Below are 22,865 nucleotides of genomic sequence, written 5' to 3' on the forward strand. Positions count from 1 at the left end.
CAAAAGGTTTAGAACGTGATTTCATGAGTCTAGCATGCATTATATATAGCATCTATTTTACTCTACCAAGCCGCGCTATAGTAGGCCTGGTACGACACCTATTGTGCAACCACTGATCAGTTGGATTTATCGAGCTCCATATGGCCAGGTATGATTCTACTGAGCCTTATGATGGCCTGGTATGTTTTTACCGAGTCCTCTTTGAGGCCGGGTACGATGTGATGATGATGATGATGCCTACAGAGGCGTATGTTTTTAAAAGTTTATGTATATATATGTATTATGCATTTCATTTCAGTAGCCCCCAGAGGCACGCAGATGTTACAGGTTGTATCTCCTCTATCTCTCTTTATATTACTGTTCTTGTTTATGTTTTCCTGCCTTACATACTCGGTACTTTATTTGTACTGACGTCCCTTTTGCCTGGGGACGCTGCATTTCATGCCCGCAGGTCCCAATTGATAGGTTGACATTCCTCCGATTAGGCTATCAGCTCAATGGAGGTGTTGGTGCACTCCACTTGCTCCGGAGTTGCCTATTTGGTCAGTATGCTTTGGATATGTATTGATTGGTATGGCGGGGCCCTGTTCCGACCCTTTATGATTTTATGTACTCTTAGAGGCTTGTAGACAGATGTCAGGTTTATGGATACTTGTGTGTCCTTGTTGGCCTATGTGTTGAGTTTACAAATGGTCATGTCGGCCTTATAGGCCCGTATGTCACATGTATAAGTTTGTATATCATGTTGGGCCGTCATATGTTGAGTATTCCCTTACATTTTATTCTTGTTATCTCATGACGGGTTTCTGGCTCATTTACTCAAGATAGTATAATAAGAAAGATATGTTATGTTGGTACTCGGTTGAGTAAGGCATCGGGTACCCGTCACGGCCCTTCAGTTTGGGTCGTGACAATACCGTCCTGTAGTCCCAATTACATCCATCCAGTGGATCTCCCGGGATACCGTCCCATAGTCCAACTATCAGTGCGCGGGGATCTACCGGAATCCTGATCCGTAGTCCCAAATATAAATACCTAGTACTGGGAGAATCTACTGGGTGCAGTCACGTAGTTCCATATGACTATGCAGGAGGGATCTACCGGAATCCCACATCCGTAGTCCCAAATAAACAGATAAGGGGGAGCTACCGGAATCCCACATCCGTAGTCCCAAATAAACAGACAAAAAGGAGCTACCTGAATCCCATATCCGTAGTCCCAAATAAACAGACAAGGGGAGCTACCAGAATCCCACATCCGTAGTCCCAAATGTAATTACACAGCAGCATCAAGAAAAGATTCAGAAATGTCGATTTCATATCAAGGCAAACAAGTAATTCTAGCCTAGCATACTGCACGGAATTCAGGTAAAGTGGTTTGAGGAAATAAGGCAATTAGAATACTTAGACATGCTTTCCTAAGCTAACAACAGGCTTTAAATGCAGGTAATATAAACAGAAAAAGAAACATACTAGTAATTACTTAATAAAAATCGGATTTTCAACAATTAGCACAAGTACGCACTCGTCACCTCACGTACAAGGCATTTCAATTACCAAATATACCAAATCCTAAGGGGAAGGTCCCTCACACAAGGTTAGGCAAGCCACTTACCTCGAACCGGCTCAAAATCAACCCGAGACCACGTTCTTGCCACGAGTACTCGACTCCAAATGGCCCAAATCTATTCAATTCAATTGCATAATGTAAATCATACTTCTAATAACTGATTCTACTATTAAATTCTAAGCTAATACGTGAAATTAGGTAAAATGACCAAAATGCCGCTTGGGCTCACGTCTCGAAATCGGGTAAAATTTACATTTCTAGAATCCTCACACTCTCACGAGTCTAACCATACCAAAATTATCCCAATCCAATGTCAAATCTCCAATCAAAACTCAAATTCTTGATCTAAGAACTTTCCCCCAATTTTCATATAAATTTCGAAATTAAATGATGAATTCATGTTTAGATTAATGAGTTACAAGCAAAAAAGAGTAAGGAATCGTTACCCAATTGATATCTCTGAAAATCCCTCAAAATCTCACTCAAATCCGAGCTCCCAAACTCTAGTTTTGATAAAAATGGCCAAACCCTTGACTTTGAAATTTTATATCTGCCCAGGTAAATCCTTCTTCGCGAACGCGGAAGGACCCTCGCGTTCGCGAAGCACAACTTCGCTTGGCCCAGATTTCCTTCATCGCGAACGCGATGCCCTTGTCGCGAACGCGATAGCAAACTTCTTCCTCCTACGCGAACGCGGGACCCTCTTCACGAACGCGTAGGCATACGACCTCTCATCTTCGTGAATGCGGGACCCTCATCGCGAACGCGAAGCGTTAAGCTTCCACCAGCCCAAGCTCCTCTTCGCGAATGTGAAGAAGGAAACCAGAACTCGAGACCTGCTGCATTTTCTACAATCCTCTAAGTCCAAAAATGACCCGTTGAGCATCCGAAACACACCCGAGGCCCCGGGACCTCAACCAAACCTGCCAACCAATCCTAAAACATCATTCAAACGTGTTCCAACCTTCAGAACGCTCAAAACAACATCAAAACACCTATTTTTCATCGGATTCAAGCCTAAGAAATTTCAAAAACTCTAAAAATTCGCTTTTGATCAAAAAGTCTATCAAACCTCGTCCGAATGATCTGAAATTTTACACACACGTCATATTAAACACTATGAAACTACTCCAACTTCCGGAATTCCATTCCGACCCTCAGATCAAAATCTCACTATCGAACCAGAAACTTTAAAAATTCAACTTTCGGCATTTCAAGCCTAAATTAGCTACAGACATCCAAAATACAATCCGAACATGCCCCTAAGCCCAAAATCACCCAACGGAGCTAACGGAACCATCAGATTTTCATTCCGATGTCGTCTTCATATTGTTCCGACTACGGTCAACTTTCTAACACTTAAGCTCTCATTTAGGGACTAGGTGTCCCAAAACTCTCCGAAATTCAAAATCGAACATCCCGGCAAATCAAAATAGCAGAAATAAACTCGGGAAAAATAGTTAATAGGGGATCAGGGCGTTAATTCTTAAGACGACCGGTCGGGTCGTCACATAAAGTAAAAACAAGTATAGAGAGAAACTGATATACTATTCGAATTCAAACTGATGTACATAATGAACTGAAATCTCTTCTATTTATAGAAGAAAGGAAGCTGTTGTGTAAACTGCTACTATACTAGATATGGATAATCTTCTACTGAGAGTAATGTTTATCCATAACGGAGTACTGAAAGGATAAGCTCATTGTACCAAGTATAGATAATCTTCTACTGGAGGTAATGTTTATCCATAACGGAGTACTGAAAGGATAAGCTCATTGTACCCGGTATAGATAATCTTCTACTGGGGTAATGTTTATCCATAACGGACTACTGAAAGGATAAGCTCATTGTACCCGGTATGAGTAATCTTCTATCGGGGGTAATGTTTATCTATAACGGAGTATCGAAAGGATAAACTTTTTATATCAGGTATGGATAATCTTCTACTGGGAGTAATATTTATTCATAACAGAGTATCGAAAGGATAAGCTTATTATACCCGTTATGGATAATCTTCTACCAGAGATAATGTTTATCCATAACCGGGTACCGAAGTGATAAGCTTCTTCAGGAGGTTTATTTCCAATAGAGTACTAAATAGATAAACATATTTACAGCGGAGTCCCATATGGATAAGCTTCTTCAGGAAGCTTATTTACAACGGGGTACTAAAATGAACATCCATAATATAATATATTCATAACAATAAGCCTTTTTTAAAATATATAATCTGAAATAAATTATATATATATTTATATGACTATAAATCATTTATAGAAAGACAAAAATATTTTAATAAATTATTATTAAATATAAAAAATATCGTTCTTTTTTAAATTCACTATAACAAAGAAAGTCCAATGAATGAAGAGAAAAATACCAACAAAAAAAGTTATCCTATTTAGCTTTTTAGGCACCCAGTCCGAGATTGCAAATTGGGTTGCACTTGCCACATGCGATTGTTGAGAATGAAAGAGCTTATGAGATGTCATTTTTCTTTTTGGTAAATGCTTATGAGATGTCATTGAGATTACTGAAAGTCCGTACAGTTCAAATAATTAATTAGTCTAAGTATAACAACTTGACAAGCAGTCACTAACCTTGGATTTACAAGATTATCTCATTCTCCTTTAGATTTTGAGTTAATTCTTGGGCGATCATTCAAATTATCAAAAAAATAAGTGAAGCTTTAAATAATTTTACTAATACAAGAGAAATGTAAAAAACTTTAGTGAATCATTTTTAAAACTTAGATGACCATCAAAGGAATTTACTCCTAAATTCTTAAATTTTAATATGAAATCATTCAAACCAATATATTTGAAGCAAAAGAAGAAGCAAAGAAAAAGCAATAAAGAATAAATATTTAGGAATAATAATTTTGATTTAACGTAAGAATTATTTAAAAATTAGTGATAATGTAGAGATCATTATGCACAAGTTGCGTACTGTAAAAGAGATTTGCCTTCAAACAGTCTTATACATTATGTTGCTAAAACACATTTTACATGTTGTGTGCAGATACTACACAATATGAAATTTAATACTGTCAAAACAATGGATTATTTGTGCATAGATATGTAATGTGACAAATCAAACTTACATTATAAAACGCTGTTTTATAGTTTAGTGTTATCGGAATATCAGTAGGATTTAGAAATCTAGTACATAATGTTGGATTGAACTTTTACTGAAGATGACAACAGATATCTTAATGCTTTTCCAAGCATTGAAGAGGTCAAAGATACCATTTTCAATGAGTCCAGATAGCACTGCTGGTCCAGATGGTTTTAATGACAAATTCTACCAAAATTGCTGGAACACAATAAAAAAGATGTGTTTGAATTTGTTATGACATTCTTCAAAGGGTCCAACTTGACCAAGTATTACTCTCGTACTTGCTTAGTGTTAATTCCCAAAGTTGAATCCCCCTCCACCTTCTCTGAGATGAGGCCGATCAGGTTGTCCAATTTTTCTAGTAAGATCACTAAGATCTTGTCTAGTAGATTAAATCCTTTATTTCCTAGACTAATCTCAGACAACCAGAGTGATTTTGTTACAGGCAGGCTGATAACTAAAAATGTCATGTTAGCCCAGGAGATAGTTCAAGGAGTGACAAAGGAGAACGAGGGAAGTAATATGATCATCAAATTAAACATGGCAAAAGCTTAAGATAGGATGTCTATCGCTGATGTTTTAGAAAAATTTGGCCTCTCACATGAGTGGATTGATTTGATTAAGAGACTGGTTTCAGGAGTATGGTACTCTGTTATTGTTAATGGCTGTTTTCTCTTCCTCTCAGGGTTTGAAACAAGGAGACCCCCTCTCTCCTTCTCTCTTCATATTGGGAGCAGAGGTACTATCCCGAATGCTTAACTCTCTATATCAGTGTCAGGATTTCACCCCTTTTACGATGAATTCAAGAGGCTCCCTAGTTAACCACTTGGCTTATGCTGATGACATCATGCATGATATTTACCGGTAGTAATAACAATTCAGTGAGATTAATCATGAAACAAATTAATAGATATAAAAAAGCTTCTTGCCAAAAGGTGAATAATGATAAGTTTTTTCATTACTGATCCAAAGGCGTCACCATCTAGGATCAATAGAATGAGATGTGTCAATGATTCATGGATAAGAATTTCCCTTTTATCTACTTGGGATGTCCTATATATCTATATAGGAAGAAAAAAGATTGAATATGTTGATAGTATGGTTGACAAGATTATTAAAAGATTAAATGGATGGCAAGGTAAAATGCTTTCTGTCGGAGGAAGAATGATTCTTATCAAACATGTCCTACAGTCCATGCCTATCTATATCATATCTGCTGTGAACCCTCCTAAAGGGACCCTTACTTCAATTGAAAAATATTTTGCAATTTTTTTCTGGGGCTCCTCTGGTGACAAAAGGAACTTTCACTAGAGGTCTTGGAAAAAGCTTTGTTACCCCAAGAAAGAAGGTGGTATTGGGATTAGAAGTATGATAGAAATCAGTGACGCCTTGGCAATGAAAAGGTTATGGAGGTTTAGGACTATTCCCTTACTATGGTCACGATTCCTTAAAGCCAAGTACTGTAGTAGATGTCACCGTGTGGGAAGAAAGAGTGCATCTAACATATCTCATATATGGAGATACAAGCTTCATATCAGGAATAAGACTGAAGTTAGTTATGCTTTGCAGAATCCATAATGGAGATTGCAGCTTCTGGTGGGATAAAGGGGCTTTGCCCAATCTTTCTTAACTAGGGAATAAATCTGGAAAGACCAAGGTTAGGGAGTACATGTGAAATGGAACCTGAGATTACACCAAACTAAACCAAGTGTAAGTGCCGACTGCAGCATATTAGCACAATGGAGATTGACAATCAATTATTATGCAATTTGGACTCCCAATGATGATGGTGTATTTTCCAACAAAACATCTTGGAATTCTATAAGAGCCTCTGCTCAGAGAAACAGTTTCAATAGCAAGGTTTGACATTCTAATCTTTCTTTTAAAATCTCCTTTTTGTCTTGGAGGAATTATTCTTGGAAAACTCCCCTTTGATGATGTTGTTATTAAAATCTGCTTTTCAAATGTAATTTTTGTAATATACCTCAATGTGAATCCATTCAGCATGTCTTTGTGAAAATCCAAACAACAGAGTATATTTGAAAGTATTACGGAGGTCCCCTAGGAATAAGACATAACAATGTGCATATTAGAGGGGTTCTGCATAATTGGTGGAGTGAAAATACTAGTAATATTGTGCACAAAACTCTTTTGCATATTGCTCCTATAATAATATGTTGGAAAATTTGGAAAGCTTGTTGTGCTTGCAAGTATAGAGATCAAAAGAATTTCAAGTTGTAAAAATTTGGAAAGCTTGTTAGCTTCCCTACATGCTGCTGGAATGACTCTTGGCTACACATCTGCGAAGTAGTACACAAACTAAGACCTATCCCTATCTACACTCAAGTATTCTGGAAAAAATTGAACTTGGCTGGGTCAAGTTAAGCACAGATGGAAGTTATTTTCTAGAGAACGGTAAGGTTGGTCGGGGAAGAGTTGTCAGGATTCAGGAATGACAATGGCGATCTTATCATAGCATTTTCTATAGCATCTAAATGCAGTAGTACCAACTTGAGTGAGGCATTAGCAGCTAGTTTTGGAGTCCAATGGTGTATTCATAAAGCTAATACCAATTTGGCTTTGGAACTAGACTCAAAGATAGTTACTAAAATGATTCAAGAGAAGCACACCAACAACGACAAGCTTAAAGGAGTGATTTAAGATATTGCACATAACATGAACCTTGCCAACACAACCATAACTCACTGTTTCAGGGAAGTTAATCAAGTTGCGGACTTCTTGGCAAAGTTGGCAGCTACTTCCGAGAAAGACTCCTTCTACTACACTTTTCAGGATCTTCCTAAATATGCTAAAGCTCCTTTTCAACTGGATAAGTGTCAACTTCCAAGCATTAGGACTAGATATGATAAGGCCAATTTCTTTGTAAGTTAAGAAGTGGTAGAGATGGAATAGGATCTGATATAATCTACCTACTCTATTCTTTTGAAGAATGGATTGGTTTCCCATTCTTGTGTTGTATTTTGAGGTAAGGTCTAGCCCCCTCTGTTCTCTTTTGCTTAATACAACGCCTACCCTACAGGGTAGTATTTTGTCACACCCCAACCTTGGGAGGTGTGGCTGCACCCGTTGCCCGAAGGCTATATATATATATATATATATATATATATATATATATATATATATATATATATATATATATATATATATATATATATATATATATATATATATATATATATATATATATATATATATATATATATATATATATATATATATATATATATATATATATATATATATATATAAACTAGGCCAACAAGGCTGTAACAACAGTATAACAGCTATCCAGAAGGCCGATAGGGCGATACGAAAAATATATATATACAATGACCGCTAGTCTGCAAGCCTCTAAGAGTGTAAGACAATCTCAACAGGGCGGGACAAAGCCCCCGACATGCCCAAAACCACACATATACATCTGTAATAGTACCTATGGACTCAAAGTCAACAACTCCGAAGAAGTGGAGTGCGAAACCCAACGCTGATCCTGGGGGTCCTACTGAGGAGGCACGCCACTCTGTCTATTCGAACCTGTGGGCATGAACACAGCGCATAAAAATGCGTCAGTACGAAATATGTACTGAATATGTAGGGCGACAAATGTAACATGAAAAATGTAATTAACAAGAGAAGAGACATAGAGATAATTTGAATTCTGAAACTATCCTCGGTAGGAAACTAAAATTCAACATGGATATAAATGTATGCTCATGGCATCGTCGTTCACTATCGCTACTTATAATATATCACATTATATAATAATAAATCCCTCTATGGGGCTATAATATCCATAACATACCCGGCCATAATAAAGGCTCGGTAGAATCGTACCCGGCCACGTGAAGCTCGGTAATCCCAACTGATCAGTGGTTACACAATATGTATCATACCCGGCCGTCTATAATGCGGCTCGGTAATGAAAGTAAATACATACATATACTAAATCATAAATTATATAGGTGCAATGCGAAACCAACCTTAAAAGACGTATTCTAAGAAGAGTCGAAGTGGCCTATCATCATTATTCCCCGACTATCATGGTTGTGGCTAAAAATATTTAATTTTCAACTACGAGCCAACAAGTACTAAGAACATGAGAGTTGTGTATTATGAGTACCTTTGAAGTAAATGTTACTTATTCATGATTTATATGAACGTCGAAAGGAGAACGAGTAAAAAGGCTCTAGTTCTTTTTAAGCAAGGAACAAGGAAATCCGAGAATTCATAGATATCCTCTAGAGTAAGCAAACTATGAGAAAAGATCAGGTCTAAGCATCTTTATAAGTTGAAGGTGAAATAACTCGAATCCGACGAGACAATTCGATAAACGTTTATTCGAATTCTAGTCATGCCGAAAAGTATAGTGAAAGCCCTACATACCTTGTCGATGGAGTTATATACTGTTTCCAAGACCTCAAAAGCCTTAGGAATGATTTCCTACATAATACAAACCATTCAAAATCAAATTCAAGCTCATAGCTTAAATAATTCTTCATTTAGACATTTACGCGAACAACTTGTGGCCATGAATTTGTAGACTCTTTTGTAGATTAATTTTCCCCCAACACACCACCAAATTTTACTTTACTATATCTCCTCATTGACATGATTCCATACATGTCTTCACATATCCAAACAACACAATAAATTCATATAGAACAGCCCCAACAAAACAGTAGTAAGTAGTACATTCCAAGTATGAACATTTTAATAAGTAGTTCTTAGATGGGGAAAGTTTTATAATTTTATGAGCAAAAAGAAATATGTGGTTTACTAATTTATTAATCTGCACAAGTAAACAAACATAGTTAATGAATGTTTCATGTCTTCAAAGGATGAGTTGTAATAAGACTAATCCTATTATTGGGACTGGAAAACGGATAGATTCAGTTGATAATCTGACGCAGATTAGGTCCCATGTTGCAAGAAACTTTGTTCTTATGGTAGAAGTTTACAAAGATCAAAGAGGAAGTTAAATCATACCTAATGTAACCAGAATTACTCAAAATTCGAAATTACTTCAAGGCGGAGTCTTGTTATGAAAAGTGAAACACCGAAGAATTCACGATTCCGAAGCTACCATGGTGTTCTCCATCTTGAGGATGACTAAATTGTTGTTATGCTTGGATAGATGGATGGGAGAAGTTTGAGAGGAAATCCCTAGGTTTTTGGTTCTATTTTGGAGAGGATAAAACGCAGGGGTTTTGTTTTAAAAATTGACTTAAATAAAGAAATTTTGACTAAACCCGACTAGGCACACTGTTCCCGTAACAGTGTGCATCCCTGTACGAAAATGTTAATATCTCTCTACTCCGAAGTCGTATTAACGAACGGTTTATTGAGTTGGAAACTAGACTCATAGACCTTCGATTAGGTAGGTAGAACACACTATAACTCCCAGTATATTGAGAGAAAATGTCATCAACATTTTATCCAAATTCCAATGAAATTTAAACCCGTAACTTGCGCGCGATTTTTGTCGAATTTTTAATCACAACTCAAATGACTTCCAATCTTAACGTATAACTATCGCATCATTTAAATATCTCATAGAAATTATCTTCCTATCGAATTATCCCATTTACAGCATGATAACGCCGAATACACAAGGTGTAACATTCTCCCCTCCTTAAGAACATTCGTCCTCGAATGTTAACGGTTAACCTAACTTCTAATTATTTTTAAAAAAAAAAATCGCCAGAGTTTCCCCTATAAATATGAATATCCAAAACCTGTCATCAGCCCAAACATACATATCTAAGGCCACACAGGGCTACACATCATAATAATAACATCAACTTGGCCTCACCCGACCATTTACTTATACAATAATGATAATAAGAAGGTTAGCCATAACTTAATTACCTTAACTGTCACTGGTTGATATATGTGCAACACCTGCCATGTTTGTCTCAGGCATATCACCTGAAGACTCAAATAAATGAGGGTATCTGGACTTCATGTCCTCCTCGGCCTCCCATGTCATTTCCTCTACATTATTGCTCCTCCAAAGTACTTTTACTAAGGCTACCTCTTTAGTCCGTAGCTTACGGATTTGACAGTAAAGAATGGCAGTAGGTATTTCTTCATATGACAAGTTCTCGGAAACTTCAATATCCTCGATAAGGCTGATGCAAGAAGGATCACCTAAGAATTTCCGAAGCATGGAAATGTGAAATACCGGATGGATTGCTTCTAATTCTGGTGGCAGGTCAAGTTTGTAGGCTACTCGCCCAATTCTCTGAACAATCTGATATGGCCCAACATATCTAGGGCTGAGTTTTCCTTTCTTACCAAATCTCATTACACCCTTCATAGGCGACACTTTCAAGAATACCCAGTCTCCTACAGCAAATTCCAAGTCTCGACGTCGGTTATCTGAATATGATTTCTGTCGACTTTGAGCTGTATGCAACCTTTCCTGGATCAACTTTACCTTTTCTACAGCTTGCTGTACCAATTCAGCTCCTAGCAACTTTGTCTCGCCAACATCGAACCAGCCAATAGGAGATCTGCATTTCCTCTCATATAGTGCCTCATAAGGTGCCATCTGAATACCGGCGTGATAACTATTATTGTAGGCAAACTCAATAAGCGGTAAATGATCTTCCCAACTTCCCTTGAAGTCTAAGACACAAGCTCGCAACATATCTTCGAGTGTCTGAATAGTGCGTTCGGCTTATCTGTCGGTCTGCGGATGAAATGCTATACTAAGGTTAACAAGAGTACCCAAACCTTCTTGAAAAGACCTCCAGAAATTAGCTGTAAATTGGGCACCTCTGTCAGATATAATAGAAAATGGAACTCCATGTAGCCGAACTATTTCCTTGATATACAGGCTCGCATAGTCTTCAGCTGAATAGGTGGTCCTAACTGGGAGAAAGTGAGCTGATTTCGTCAGCCTATCCACAATGACCCAAATAGAATTGAACTTACGGTGAGAATTGGGCAATCCTGTAATGAAATCCATATTAATCGATTCCCATTTCCAAGCTGGAATCTCAATATTTTGAAGTAGCCCTCCAGGTTTCTGGTGTTCAGCTTTAACCTGCTGGCAGTTGGGACACTGAGCCACAAATGTGGCTATATCTTTCTTCATGTCGTTCCACCAGTATAGCTGACGAAGATCATGATACATTTTGGTTGAACCAGGATGAACTGAGTACCGAGACTGGTGCATCTCTGTCATAATTTGCTTATGAAGCTCCCCAACATTAGGTACACACCATCGGCCTTTATATTTTAGAATTCCATCATCAGATTGCTCGAACAACTGCTTCTTCTGAAAAGGGATACTCTCTTTAATTTTGACTAACTCCGGATCCTCAAATTGACGCATTTCTACCTCAGCTACCAGTGATGACCCCGCAATATTTTGGACTACTACACCCTGGTCACCTGTATCATGTAGTCGTACACTCAGGTTAGCCAATTGATATATCTATTTAGTCATTTCTAATTTCCCAGCTTCTACATGCTTCAAGCTGCCCATGGATTTGCGACTCAATGCATCAGCTACCACATTCGCTTTGCCCGGATGGTACAAAATATCCACATCATAGTCCTTCAGCAATTCAAGCCATCTTCTTTGTCTCAAGTTCAAGTCTTTCTGCTTAAATATATATTGTAAACTTTTGTGATCTGTATAGATATCCACATGAACACCATAAAGATAATGATGCCATATTTTCAAGGCAAATATAACGGCTGCTAACTCAATATCGTGAGTCGGATAATTGTATTCGTGCTTTCGCAACTGCCTCGAAGCATATGCAATAACTTTTCCATGCTGCATTAGAACACATCCCAATCCAACCTTGGATGCATCACAATATACCACATAACCTTCAGATCCTTTCGGAAGTGCTAGAACAGGTGCTGATGTTAAGCGTTTCTTCAACTCATGAAAGCTCCTTTCACATGAATCAGACCATTGGAACTTAACGGCTTTGTGTGTCAATTTTGTCATGGGAGCAGCAATAGAAGAGAAGTTCTCAACAAATCTTCGATAATAACCAGCTAAGCCCAAGAAACTACGAACTTCCGTAGGAGTTGTAGGTCTAGGCCAGTTTTGTACTGCTTCAATTTTCTGGCCATCTACCTTAATACCTTTATCGGAAACGATATGCCCAAGGAAAGCCACTGAATTCAACCAAAATTCACATTTGGAGAATTTAGCATATAATTTCTGATTTTTCAAAGTCTGCAACACCACACGCAAATGATCCTCATGTTCTGATTCTGATTGAGAATATACTAGAATATCATCAATGAAAACAATTACAAATATATCTAGAAATGGCTTGAAAACCCGATTCATTAAATCCATAAAAGTTGCTGGCGCATTAGTAAGACCTAAAGACATCACAAGAAATTCATAATGGCCATATCTAGTACGGAAAGCCGTTTTCGTAATATCTCTCTCCTTAACTCGCAATTGGTGATAGCCGGATCGAAGGTCAATCTTTGAGAAATATTTGGCACCTTGCAACTGATCAAACAAATCATCAATTCTGGGTAAAGGGTATTTGTTCTTGATAGTCACTTTGTTGAGCTGGCGATAGTCAATACACATTCTTAACGAACCATCCTTCTTACGAACAAACAACACTGGTGCACCCCAGGGAGATGTGTTGGGCCTGATAAAGCCCTTATTCAAAAGATCCTTCAACTGGGCTTTCAATTCTTTTAACTCAGCAGGAGCCATTCTGTATGGAGGAATAGATATTGGTTAAGTATCTGGAAGCATATCAATAGCAAAGTCGATTTCTCTTTCTGGAGGAAGACCAGGAAGTTCATCAGGAAATACATCAGGAAAATCATTCACAACGGGAACCGATTGAAGGGTTGGAGATTTCACCTCCATATCATGCACTCGTACCAAATGATAGATGTACCCTTTCAAAATCATCCTTCGAGTTTTAAGGTAAGAAATAAACTTTCCCTTAGGCGCTGCAGCATCACCTTTCCATTCAATAATAGGCTCACTTGGAAAATTAAAACGAACTATCTTTGTCCAGCAATCTACATTGGCATAACAAGAAGCCAACCAATCCATACCCATAATGATATCAAAATCAGCCATTTCTAGCTCATGCAAATCAGCTAACGTATGGCGGTCATGAATCTTCACGTCACAACTTCGATATACCCGTCTAACTACAACAGACTCACCCATTGGCATAGATACCTCAAAGGACTTTTGCAACAATTCAGGCTCTCTATCCCATTTACTAGCAACGAAGGGGGAGATATACGACAATGTAGAACCAGGATCTATCAAGGCATAAATATCGATAGAAAAGACGGATAGTATACCTGTAACCACATCCGGAGATGACTCTAAATCCTGACGACTCGATAAAGCATATATGCGATTCTACTGACCTCCTGAACCAAAGCTCCAAATCTTCCCCTACCCCTGCCAGCTGATGTCTGCATACTCTGTCTAGGAGGACGTACCGAAGAAGAAGAAGCCCCTGCAGATGCCGTCGGCTGAGCCATACCCCCTCCACCTATCATCGGACAATGTCTCATAATATGACCTGGCTGTCCACATGTATAACATGCATCAGAACCCTGGCGACATGGTCCAAAATGATTTCGGCCACATCGATCACATCTAGGAAACTGAGGCCTCATCTGACTGAACTCGCCTCTAAACTGTGGACCTGGGGTCCGTGAACTCTGACCTGGACCAGAATAAGTGGTCCGATCCTGGCGCTATCCCTGAAACTGTGGCGGTGCACTGGATGCCGGATAAGACTGACACCGGGGAAACTGTGGCCTAAATCCACCTCGAAACTCTCCTATGTTACCTGTGAACCGCGCCCTCTTCTGCTGCCCTCTATCATGCTCTCGATTGGCTCGTTGTTGCCTCTTGAGATCCTCTAGACCCTGTGCATATGCTTGAATACGGGTAATATCCATTCCTTGGTTTAGAGAAGCTGTAGTGCACTCATTTATCAAGTGTGCCCCCAAACCACTAACAAACTGGTGTACCCGATCACTCATATCAGCAACAATCGTAGGAGCATACCTAGCCAAAGAGTTGAACTGCATGCTATATTCCCGAACGCTCATATTACCCTATTCTAAGTGTAAGAACCTATCTCGTCGGGCTCTTCGAAGCTCGATTGGCAAATATTGCTGTAAAAATGCCTCAGAGAACTCCTTCCATGTCACTGGTGGCACATTAGGCCCCCGAGTTTTCTTCCAAGTCTCATACCATGTCACAGCAACATCACGTAGTCTATAAGAAGTAAACTCCACTGACTCAACATCCGTGGCATGTATAATTTGTAAGGTCCGTTGCATAAGATCCAGAAAATCCTGTGGGTCAGCATTAGGATCAACCCCTGTAAATACTGGAGGATCCAAGTTGATAAAGTCTCGAACTCTCGCACTCACGGACCTATCAGCAATACCGAAGGTCTGGTGTTGGGCTTGGGAGGCCACTATTCGAGTCAGTAATTGTACATCACTCCGCATGTCTAGGTCCTGATCAGGAACAACTGGGAGAGGGACTGGAGGTATGTTAGCTCCTCTACGCCCTTCCGGGGGTGGTAGGGGTACTGCCCCGGAAGCCTGAGAATCAGCCTCATTCTGTGGCTCATGTTGATCTACATTAACAGGTGGCACCTGACTTGTGCCCTCTCCCACCTCCTCATCCAACCTCTGAATAAATTTCATAGCCACTTGTCGTCTCCTAGTGTTAGGCATCACTGAGAAGGTAAACAAAAAGAGAATTAGGAATGAACACTTATGATTAGGCTCTATTGCACGATCTAGATCAAGAAGAAAGTAATAATCCTAAATGCCCAATAGCCTCATGTTTATAAGTGTGGTGCACAACACACCATAAACAAGACTCTACTAGACACGGCTTGTAGACTCCCTAGGACTGACCTGCTCTGATACCAAGTTTGTCACACCCCAACCTTGGGAGGTGTGGCTGGCACCCGATGCCCGAAGGCCCGAGCGAACCAACCATGAGATATGATCTGAAATATAATAACCTGCAGGCAGAAGAGCCCAACACGACATATATATATATATATATATATATATATAAACTAGGCCAACAAGGCTGTAACAACAGTATAACAGCTATCCAGAAGGCCGATAGGGCGATACGAAAAATATATATATACAATGACCGCTAGTCTGCAAGCCTCTAAGAGTGTAAGACAATCTCAACAGGGCGGGACAAAGCCCCCGACATGCCCAAAACCACACATATACATCTGTAATAGTACCTATGGACTCAAAGTCAGCAACTCCGAAGAAGTGGAGTGCGAAACCCAACGCTGATCCTGGGGGTCCTACTGAGGAGGCACGCCACTCTGTCTATTCGAACCTGTGGGCATGAACACAGCGCATAAAAATGCGTCAGTACGAAATATGTACTGAATATGTAGGGCGACAAGTGTAACATGAAAAATATAATTAACAAGAGAAGAGACAAAGAGATAATTTGAATTCTGAAACTATCCTCGGTAGGAAACTAAAATTCAACATGGATATAAATGTATGCTCATAACACCGTCGTTTACTATCGCTACTTATAATATATCACATTATATAATAATAAATCCCTCTGTGGGGCTATAATATCCATAACATACCCGGCCATAATAAAGGCTCGGTAGAATCGTACCCGGCCACGTGAAGCTCGGTAATCCCAACTGATCAGTGATTACACAATATGTGTCATACCCCGACCGTCTATAATGCGGCTCGGTAATGAAAGTAAATACATACATATACTAAATCATAAATTATATAGGTGCAATGCGAAACCAACCTTAAAAGACGTATTCTAAGAAGAGTCGAAGTGGCCTATCATCATTATTCCCCGACTATCATGGTTGTGGCTAAAAATATTTAATTTTCAACTACGAGCCAACAAGTACTAAGAACATGAGAGTTATGTATTATGAGTACCATTGAAGTAAATATTACTTATTCATGATTTATATGAACGTCGAAAGGAGAACGAGTAAAAAGGCTCTAGTTCTTTTTAAGCAAGGAACAAGGAAATCCGAGAATTCATAGATATCCTCTAGAGTAAGCAATCTATGAGAAAAGATCAGGTCTAAGCATCTTTATAAGTTGAAGGTGAAATAACTCGAATCCGACGAGACAATTTGATAAACGTTTATTCGAATTCTAGTCATGCCGAAAAGTATAGCGAAAGCCCTACATACCTTGTCGATGGAGTTATATACTGTTTCCAAGACCTCAAAAGCCTTAGGAATGATTTCCTACATAATACAAACCATTCAAAATCAAATTCAAGCTCATAGCTTAAATAATTCTTCATTTAGACATTTACGCGAACAACTTGTGGCCATGAATTTGTAGACTCTTTTGTAGATTAATTTTCCCCCAACACACCACCAAATTTTACTTTACTACATCTCCTCATTGACATGATTCCATACATGTCTTCACATATCCAAACAACACAATAAATCCATATAGAACAGCCCCAACAAAACAGTAGTAAGTAGTACATTCCAAGTATGAACATTTTAATAAGTAGTTCTTAGATGGGGAAAGTTTTATAATTTTATGAGCAAAAAGAAACATGTGGTTTACTAATTTATTAATCTGCACAAGTAAACAAACATAGTTAATGAACGTTTCATGTCTTCAAAGGATGAGTTGTAATAAGACTAATCCTATTATTGGGACTAGAAAACGGATAGATTCAGTTGATAATCTGACGCAGATTAGGTCCCATGTTGCAAGAAACTTTGTTCTTATGGTAGAAGTTTACAAAGATCAAAGAGGAAGTTAAATCATACCTTATGTGACCAGAATTACTCAAAATTCGAAATTACTTCAAGGCGGAGTCTTGCTATGAAAAGTGAAACACCGAAGAATTCACGATTCCGAAGCTACCATGGTGTTCTCCATCTTGAGGATGACTAAATTGTTGCTATGCTTGGCTAGATGGATGGGAGAAGTTTGAGAGGAAATCCCTAGGTTTTTGGTTCTGTTTTGGAGAGGATAAAACGCAGGGGTTCTGTTTTAAAAATTGACTTAAATAAAGAAATTTTGACTAAACCCGACTAGGCACACTGTTCCCGTAACAGTGTGCACCCCTGTACGAAAATGTTAATATCTCTCTACTCTGAAGTCGTATTAACGAACGGTTTGTTGCGTTGGAAACTAGACTCATAGACCTTCGATTCGGTAGGTAGAACACACCATAACTCCCAGTATATTGAGAGAAAAGGTCATCAACATTTTATCCAAATTCTAGTGAAATTTAAACCCGTAACTTGCGCGCGATCTTTGTCGAATTTTTAATCACAACTCAAATGACTTCCAATCTTAACGTATAACTATCGCATCATTTAAATATCTCATAGAAATTATCTTCCTATTGAATTATCCCATTTACAGCATGATAACGCCGAATACACAAGGTGTAACATATTTAACCCCAAAAACACTTTTACTCTTGTTCTTTCAAATTCTTGCAACTTGTAATTAAAATAATTGAAAAATAAGTTGGGAATCGAAGATAGAAACTTATTCGTACATGGTGTTTACACAAAATTATTTAAACTCTTATATCATTAATAATTAAATAATATATATTCTTATATTAATTTATGACTTTTAAGATTAAATTGATTAATTCCATGTAAACACCATATGAAAGCAAAAGTATTTTTTTTTTTTTTGAAAATAATTATTGGAGATTAGGTACTAGGTACGAACTTGGGAAGTGGCTTTGGCTCCGTAGATCGCGCCTTGGCATAATTTACATGCAAATGGACATATAAAAGGTGGGAACTATAACAGAAGGCATACCGGACGGGAGCGAAATTCGATTTGAGATACTATGAAAATGGGAGAGACCGGCGTTGCGACGGCGGAACATAACAACCAACACCATTGCGCCAATGATCTCCCACCGTCAGACCGCCCCGTCCGTGTCTACGCCGATGGGATCTACGATCTCTTCCATTTCGGCCACGCCCGCTCCCTCGAACAAGCCAAAAAATCGTATGTGCTCTCCTATTTCTGCTTCAGTCGTATTTTCACGTTATCTATGCATTTCTACCTACGTCAACTTTGATTTATTAAAGGAATAAAATTGACATTTGTGTAGGTTACGTTGTTGCTCAATATAAGATAATGAATCTTTTTAAACATGGAAATTATTGGAATGATATGGACACCAATAGAGTGAATGTCTGGAGGCATTGGATCTTACATATGCAGCCTTACTTTGCATTTCTACGAGAGTCTGTTTCCACGTCATGAAACAGCTTCAATGATATAGAGGATGCCCAATGTAAAAACGTTCAAAATTATAATGACTCCTCAATGATATGGGCCTGATGAGAATGGAATAGGTATAGAGGACTAATATAGCCGATCCCAAATTGTTTGGAATTGAGGTGTAGTTATTGATCGATTTATATTTTTCGCTATATGTGTGTAGGCAGATTTTGTGACCAGTCATAGTTAGCACAAATGGTGTAATTTGGGAGGAGTCACTTACATTAGCTGTTGGTTATAATGCTGTGATCTTTTTTTGTTCAGTTAGCATCTGTATGCTCCTTCTTCATTCTGCTGCTGCTTTCTCAATTTGTGGTTGATTTCGCGTATATGTATGTAGACTGTGTTCCATTGGCGAACTGCCGAATAACTCGGGTATAATGGCTTCACAATTTTCTTCTCTTAACAGTTATTTGGGATGGTCACAGGTTTCCCAACACATACTTGCTTGTTGGATGTTGCTCGGATGAGATGACGCACAAATACAAGGGTAGAACTGTTATGACAGAGGAAGAGCGTTATGAGTCCCTCCGCCATTGCAAGTAATGTTCTTCTTTTTTTCAATTATTTCCACTGCGAGTATGGTTATACAGTATTCATACAGCTGATCAAATTAATTTGGATTCAAAGCATTGTTGATTGATCGAGTATAGTTAATTTTGACATCATATCTAGTTCTGACATAAGCTTCATGAAATATTATAAAGAATGTTTATTTTCTGAATGGGATAAGTTGTCATCTTTGCAAAGTCATTACTCTTCCAAGGAACATTTATTATCTGGATTTGCCTTTTCTCCTTTTGACCTCTACATGGTGTAAATTGTCTCTTTGATACTGGAACATTCGAACAGCCAATGATGCATGTGGGTCTTTCATGTGATTCAGCCTCATTTAAGCAGCATCAATTGTGACCAATTGGAGTAATTACATATGTGCTTTTTTCCAGTTTCAAATGTGCCGATGCTGCTTGTTTTTCTTTTTGGGGAACCACCCAGGTACCGAACTCGGATATCTGGGTGGGAAATTTATTATAATACTCAAAGCTAGTACACAAGTAAGGCTGCTTGATTCTCATTGTGCATATATTGGTTAATGTTATTACTTGGGAAGGCTCTCCATTTCTTCATAATCCTTTTAGTTCTGTTGCCATTACTTTTCATTTATTATTTTTGGTAGCAAACTATTTGAGTAACCTTTTACTTTTGCTAGGTGGGTGGACGAAGTCATTCCTGATGCCCCATGGGTTATAAGTCAAGAGTTCCTTGACAATCATCATATTGACTATGTTGCTCATGATGCCCTTCCGTAAGATTTCTTAGCTTCAGATTTGCTTTAGGATAAATGGGATTTCCTTCGGTGGAAGAATGAGTAATCAATATCTCCATGAACTAGTGTATGTGATTTTGTGAAAATGATCAATTGGATTCATACCCCCCACACTCTCATTTCATATTGAACATTTTGGTTTACTACTCTACTGTTTTTCAGATTTTGAAAGTTTAAAGTATATGCCCGAAAAGTTTGGGGGAAATATGATTTGAGAAAGCAATGGACTATGAATGATAAGCATCTTACTTGAGAAAGTGAATATTGTCACGAGTCACACCTAGAAAACATACGATCTCGAGTATACTAAGGAGCTTTAAAATGAAAAAAAAAACAGTGGATTTACCTGTAAAAAGGATTCATGTAGAGATTATATGAGTTGTATTACGTGTATTATGTAACTGTGTTTGATTATAGCTTATTGTGTACTTGCGGGAATCTTTTGACAAGTTAATTCAAAAGAATCTAGTATGGGGTTTTTCATCATCTTCTTCTTATTGTTTTTTTGCTTAAACAATTGATAGTTATGCCGATGCTAGTGGAGCGGGAAAAGATGTCTATGAATTTGTAAGTAATTATTTATAGATTCTGGAAATCATGCCTCATAGGCTCATAGCTCATTTATTGCTTGATTGATTTTGAAACATCCAATATTTAACTCTCTCCTTTGTAGGTCAAAGCTGTTGGAAGATTTAAAGAAACGAAACGAACTGATGGAATTTCAACTTCAGACGTTATAATGAGAATAATTAAAGACTATAACAAGTATGTGATGCGAAACTTGGATCGTGGATATTCAAGGAAGGAACTTGGTGTTAGCTATGTCAAGGCATGATCTTTACTCAAATATAATGTTCTGCTTTACTTATTTTCATCCTTTTGGTTGTGTCACAAGGTGTTCCTATGGTACGTGATATGGCCTTTTCATAAGATATTGTGTCATGTATTTAGGAAAAGCGATTGAGGGTCAACATGAGACTAATGAAGTTACAGGAGAAAGTCAAAGAACATCAAGAGAAAGTGGGAGAAAAGGTATAGTCAGATGTGAAGGCAATCTTTTGTGTGCGTTTATATGATACTTTGGTTATATGTGAGTAATATCTGGCATTTTTATGATTGATGGCAAGAGTTAAGATAGAATTCAATTCATATCCAACTGAAATCAAACAACTTATCAATTGGATGATACAACTACACAAATAGCTTAATTGTTCTTTTGCTTATAGCTTTTTCTTTACTTGATTGCAACTTGTCTTCTTTTATGCAAGGGATGATTTCACTTTGGTCCCCCAATATTCGCTAAATTTGGTTTTTAGTCCTTGTAATATCCCATCCAAGCATATTTAACTCGCGATCAGTTGAAATGTGTACTTTAGAGGAAATATGTTAAATTGAGACTACATATATTACACCAAATATGGAGTAAAAGTACAGCACTTAATACATGGGTAGTTATGTGGATTAGCAAATTGCCATCTTCGCAAGTGGAGGGACTACAATGTGCATTTCTGTTAGTTGAGGTTAAAGGTGTATAACTCAACACCAGGAGGACCAGAATCATAAACTGTCAATAACCATGTGATATAAATTGAAAATTTTCTCTCTGTCAATAACTTTGATTGATCTATTATGTTCAGTATCGGATCCATCTTGAGTAAGAATATGCTGCTTCTTCTCTTGTTCTTTGGTTGATCTATTATGCTCAGATGGATATGATTGTGCATGTGCCCTTGTATTTTAGATTCAAACTGTTGCAAAAACAGCTGGTATGCATCACAATGAGTGGATTGAAAATGCTGATCGTTGGGTTGCTGGATTTCTTCAGATGTTCGAAGAGAGTTGCTATAAAATGGTGAGCAAAATCAACTAATTGTTGTATCTATTCATGAATATGCCTTTCTTCAATGATTCTTATTTTATAAATTATGGCTACTAGGGAACAGCCATCAGGGATCGAATTCAAGAACGGTCAAGAGGCCAGAAATCAAGGGATTTGCTGGAAAATGGAAATACGATTGATACTGATGAAGAAGAAGATGATGAGTACTACTATGTCGAAGAGGAGGAAGAAGAGTATTTTGACAATGAAGAACAGCATAATGAGGATAAAAAGAATTCATCATCGTCTACAGAGTAACACTTGTGCCTAACAGCAGAACATCTGTTTCTTTGATTCTTGTTGTAGGTTGGTATGGAATTTTGTAGATAGCCGCTGCAGAAGATTGTCGTTGCTGCAGTGCTTGCACGGAGGTTGTGTATCTGAGCTGATTCTAGATTATAATGCATTTTTTAGTTCATTTTTTTTTATAGTTGTTCAAATTCGGTGTGCACAATCGATTACATACATGTATTTTACTGTTCTGTTGGAATTAATCTTGCTTCAATAGTAAATGGTTTTTTTTAGAAACCTGGTGTTAATGTGAAACTTTTATTTAAATGGAAAATATGAGTAGTGTACCATATGATTTAGTGAAGTAGTTACTTTTCTTCTCTGCAGCGCAAGTATAATTAATAATTTACAGA

General features: G+C 37.9%; 3 protein-coding genes and 1 long non-coding RNA gene across 4 annotated transcripts; 1 reads left to right on the plus strand and 3 right to left on the minus strand.

Annotated features, from left to right (window-relative positions):
- Positions 1–10,577: 10,577 nt before the first annotated feature.
- LOC142166002 (uncharacterized) lies at positions 10,578–12,050 on the minus strand. The gene is made up of 3 exons (XM_075224402.1): positions 11,461–12,050; positions 11,049–11,223; positions 10,578–10,961 (listed from the first exon to the last, which is right to left on the minus strand). Exons 1-3 carry the CDS (start codon positions 12,048–12,050, stop codon positions 10,578–10,580), a joined length of 1,149 nt encoding a protein of 382 aa, XP_075080503.1.
- A 1,392-nt stretch (positions 12,051–13,442) lies between these two features.
- LOC142166003 (uncharacterized) lies at positions 13,443–14,353 on the minus strand. The gene is made up of 2 exons (XM_075224403.1): positions 14,131–14,353; positions 13,443–14,029 (listed from the first exon to the last, which is right to left on the minus strand). Exons 1-2 carry the CDS (start codon positions 14,351–14,353, stop codon positions 13,443–13,445), a joined length of 810 nt encoding a protein of 269 aa, XP_075080504.1.
- Positions 14,354–15,764: 1,411 nt separating this feature from the next.
- LOC142166557 (uncharacterized) lies at positions 15,765–17,830 on the minus strand. The gene is made up of 3 exons (XR_012696967.1): positions 17,524–17,830; positions 16,921–16,977; positions 15,765–16,070 (listed from the first exon to the last, which is right to left on the minus strand). It is a non-coding gene; the product is annotated as an uncharacterized LOC142166557 (long non-coding RNA).
- A 630-nt stretch (positions 17,831–18,460) lies between these two features.
- Positions 18,461–22,804, plus strand: LOC107816866 (choline-phosphate cytidylyltransferase 2). The gene is made up of 8 exons (XM_016642608.2): positions 18,461–18,736; positions 19,444–19,557; positions 20,226–20,321; positions 20,867–20,909; positions 21,016–21,171; positions 21,294–21,374; positions 22,084–22,194; positions 22,279–22,804. The coding sequence occupies exons 1-8, from the start codon at positions 18,573–18,575 to the stop codon at positions 22,477–22,479; spliced, it is 966 nt and encodes a 321-aa protein (XP_016498094.1). The 5' UTR covers positions 18,461–18,572; the 3' UTR covers positions 22,480–22,804.
- Positions 22,805–22,865: the final 61 nt, after the last annotated feature.

The sequence above is a fragment of the Nicotiana tabacum genome, chromosome 11, assembly GCF_000715075.1.
Source record: "Nicotiana tabacum cultivar K326 chromosome 11, ASM71507v2, whole genome shotgun sequence".
NCBI classification, from domain to species: Eukaryota; Viridiplantae; Streptophyta; class Magnoliopsida; order Solanales; family Solanaceae; genus Nicotiana; species Nicotiana tabacum.

Bases quoted from the DNA above. Each gene is read 5' to 3' on its own strand.
- LOC142166002 (XM_075224402.1), bottom strand. From the start codon at position 12,050: ATGCGTCAATTTGAGGATCCGGAGTTAGTCAAAATTAAAGAGAGTATC. The intron at 11,224-11,460 runs GTCTTTTCAAGA...GAGGAAATGCAG, and splicing joins TTTACAGCTAATTTCTGGAG to ATCTCCTATTGGCTGGTTCG. The intron at 10,962-11,048 runs GTATTCTTGAAA...GGGCCATATCAG, and splicing joins AATTTGCTGTAGGAGACTGG to ATTGTTCAGAGAATTGGGCG.
- LOC142166003 (XM_075224403.1), bottom strand. From the start codon at position 14,353: ATGAGGCCTCAGTTTCCTAGATGTGATCGATGTGGCCGAAATCATTTT. The intron at 14,030-14,130 runs GTAGGGGAAGAT...ATGTGGTTACAG, and splicing joins GCAGACATCAGCTGGCAGGG to GTATACTATCCGTCTTTTCT.
- LOC107816866 (XM_016642608.2), top strand. From the start codon at position 18,573: ATGAAAATGGGAGAGACCGGCGTTGCGACGGCGGAACATAACAACCAA. The intron at 19,558-20,225 runs GTAATGTTCTTC...TACTTTTGCTAG, and splicing joins GAGTCCCTCCGCCATTGCAA to GTGGGTGGACGAAGTCATTC. The intron at 21,375-22,083 runs GTATAGTCAGAT...CTTGTATTTTAG, and splicing joins AAGAGAAAGTGGGAGAAAAG to ATTCAAACTGTTGCAAAAAC.